Genomic DNA, 2,262 nt, shown 5'->3' on the forward strand with positions numbered 1-2,262 from the left:
TATTATGATTATTATTATTATTACTGTTATTATTATATCATCATCATCATCATTATTATTATTAGGTTACATTCCACACGGATGACGATTGCCTCCTGCTGGACAACTCGCAGGCCACCAGGTGGCGTGTGCGTAACACGGCGCGGCAGGAGGACGTGTGCCCGTCCGTCTGCTTCCTCATCCCGCCACCGAACGACGAAGCCATTGAACTCGCTCAAAGGTAAGAGCATCTCACATCACGTGTCTCGTGTCTCACGTCTCACATCCCATGCCTCGTATCCCATGCCCCACATTTTCTTCTCGTGTCTCGGATTTCGCATTAGTGCTGCTTGCCTCGCGTTGTGTCATATGCTGTATGAGTAGCCAGTAGCACTAAGTTTAACTGAGGAATATCTGTAATCATTCGGTAGTAAATTGATTAGTTTATAATATGCGTTCTTCACATTTTTACTGCGAGGACATTTTGGCACCATTGGGAAAAGAATTTTTTTCAATTTTTTTATGGTTTTACCTATATCAGGAGCTAATAATGATAATAATGATGATAATATGGGGTTATGATAAGTAATTTGTCATTATTAGCTCCTGCCTATATGTTTAGGAGTACCCCGGCTATACTGCTCCTCCCTCTCCTTAATCTATATAGACATAGTATTCAAGCTGTTGTAATTGTTGGGTTCGGATGTTTGACGTTGATGGGCCAGTTTTTGTGAGTTATTGGCACGTGTTAAAGCACATCTCGCCGATATTCACGCAGGCTGCAGAAACAGCTGGAGCAGTTGAAGTCGCTGTGGAGAGACCAGAACACAAAGCTGAAGGTGCAGATGCTCTACACAGCTATAAACATGGTCAAGTCGTGGGACCTACAGCAGGTTGGTCACTTCATTAGTTCTATCCACCTATGTATCGTGAAATTATATACATATTTATGTGTATATACATATGTCGTTCAATCCTATCCACCAATGTATCACGAAATTATATACATATGTTTATTTGCTATTGTCATTTGCTACATGTGCACAATGCGCATACATGTCATTTGCTATGGATATATTAGGTGATTTCAATTTCGTTACAAATTTCTGTAGTTTAGTTAATAAAAACTACATGTTCAATGTGTCTGGTGAATTAGTTCCTCCTAGGCTATATCTGTATGTGTTCTAGTATTTCAGTGTGATGGGAGGTGGCTGTATCTTCACTAACACGCCTATAGATGGTATTATACTTTATTTAATTCATTTAATTAAATCAATAAATTTAATTTAATTAATATTTAATTTATATTACGTGTGTGTGTGTAGTTTAAGAAGCTGGGACCGGACAGGCGGGAGCAGATCATCACAGCCCTGCAGCAGGACCTCAGCGGGCTGATGGCGGAGAGCAAGGGCAGCCAGCAGAGGGAGCTGTCATCGCTGCAGCATGAGGTGCGGGCGTGCATCGAGGTCTACACGCACTTCACGACAACTCTACAGCGAGAAGGTACCGTCGTCAAATATCATATGAGGCCATAATAAAAATATTGTTTGTTTGCCCTCACCCGACCGACCCGCCAAAAAGGGGCCGACTCAAAATTTTTTTTTTTTACAAATTGTATCACTGTACATTATATAAATCTGTAGGCAATACATTATATGTACCAAGCAAAACAACCATTCAACATAAAAGGTAACTCCACACAAGCACACCCGATCATGTAGACACCATGCTGAATTTGTATAAAAACACCCATTAACAAAAAACTTTTCAGCCTGGGTCAGGTGAGGGCAAACAAAGATTTGTTTAATTGTGGCCTGAATATATGTTGGCATGTATGCTAGTAACATCGCCCGGTTTAACGTGAGGTTTGGTTTTGAGGGCTTTCGGAAGTAGGAAAGTTGATTGTATGTAGAATTAGCGAGAGAGGCCGGTATCTTTCACACAAGGTTAGCATGTGCTACCCGTAGAACCAGGGAAACAGCATGCATTATTGACATGATGAAATGCTTACGCTACAATGACAGTGATGGTGACGAATATTCTTGCAGGTGACGAGAAGGGCTTGACAGACGTGCTGTCAACGCTGCTGGTGACACTGGACAATGCTGAGCGCATGTTGGAGACACGCTGTGCGTCACCTCTCCCTGAGGACAGTGACACACTGAGGGAGTATGTCAGTGAACACAGGGTGAGTGTCTTACGCTCATACGGTCTATGTCCCCCAGCGTACTGCCGGAACGTACCCTGGTAACTATCTGATATGGTTAGGGTTAGGGTTAGGGT

At 42.4% G+C, this 2,262-nt stretch overlaps 1 protein-coding gene across 1 annotated transcript in view; it reads left to right on the forward strand.

The window, feature by feature from the left end:
- The window catches only part of LOC106809505 (plectin-like), a gene marked incomplete at its 3' end in the record, with an annotated part of 13,559 nt that overhangs the window by 8,378 nt on the left and 2,919 nt on the right, over positions 1 to 2,262 (forward strand). The window contains 4 exon segments of the mRNA XM_014812599.1: positions 66 to 220; positions 758 to 872; positions 1,305 to 1,482; positions 2,028 to 2,167. Coding sequence (XP_014668085.1) covers positions 66 to 220; positions 758 to 872; positions 1,305 to 1,482; positions 2,028 to 2,167 — 588 coding nt within the window.

Source organism: Priapulus caudatus, unplaced genomic scaffold (assembly GCF_000485595.1).
Source record: "Priapulus caudatus unplaced genomic scaffold, Priapulus_caudatus-5.0.1 Scaffold360, whole genome shotgun sequence".
Lineage (NCBI taxonomy): Eukaryota > Metazoa > Priapulida > Priapulimorpha > Priapulimorphida > Priapulidae > Priapulus > Priapulus caudatus.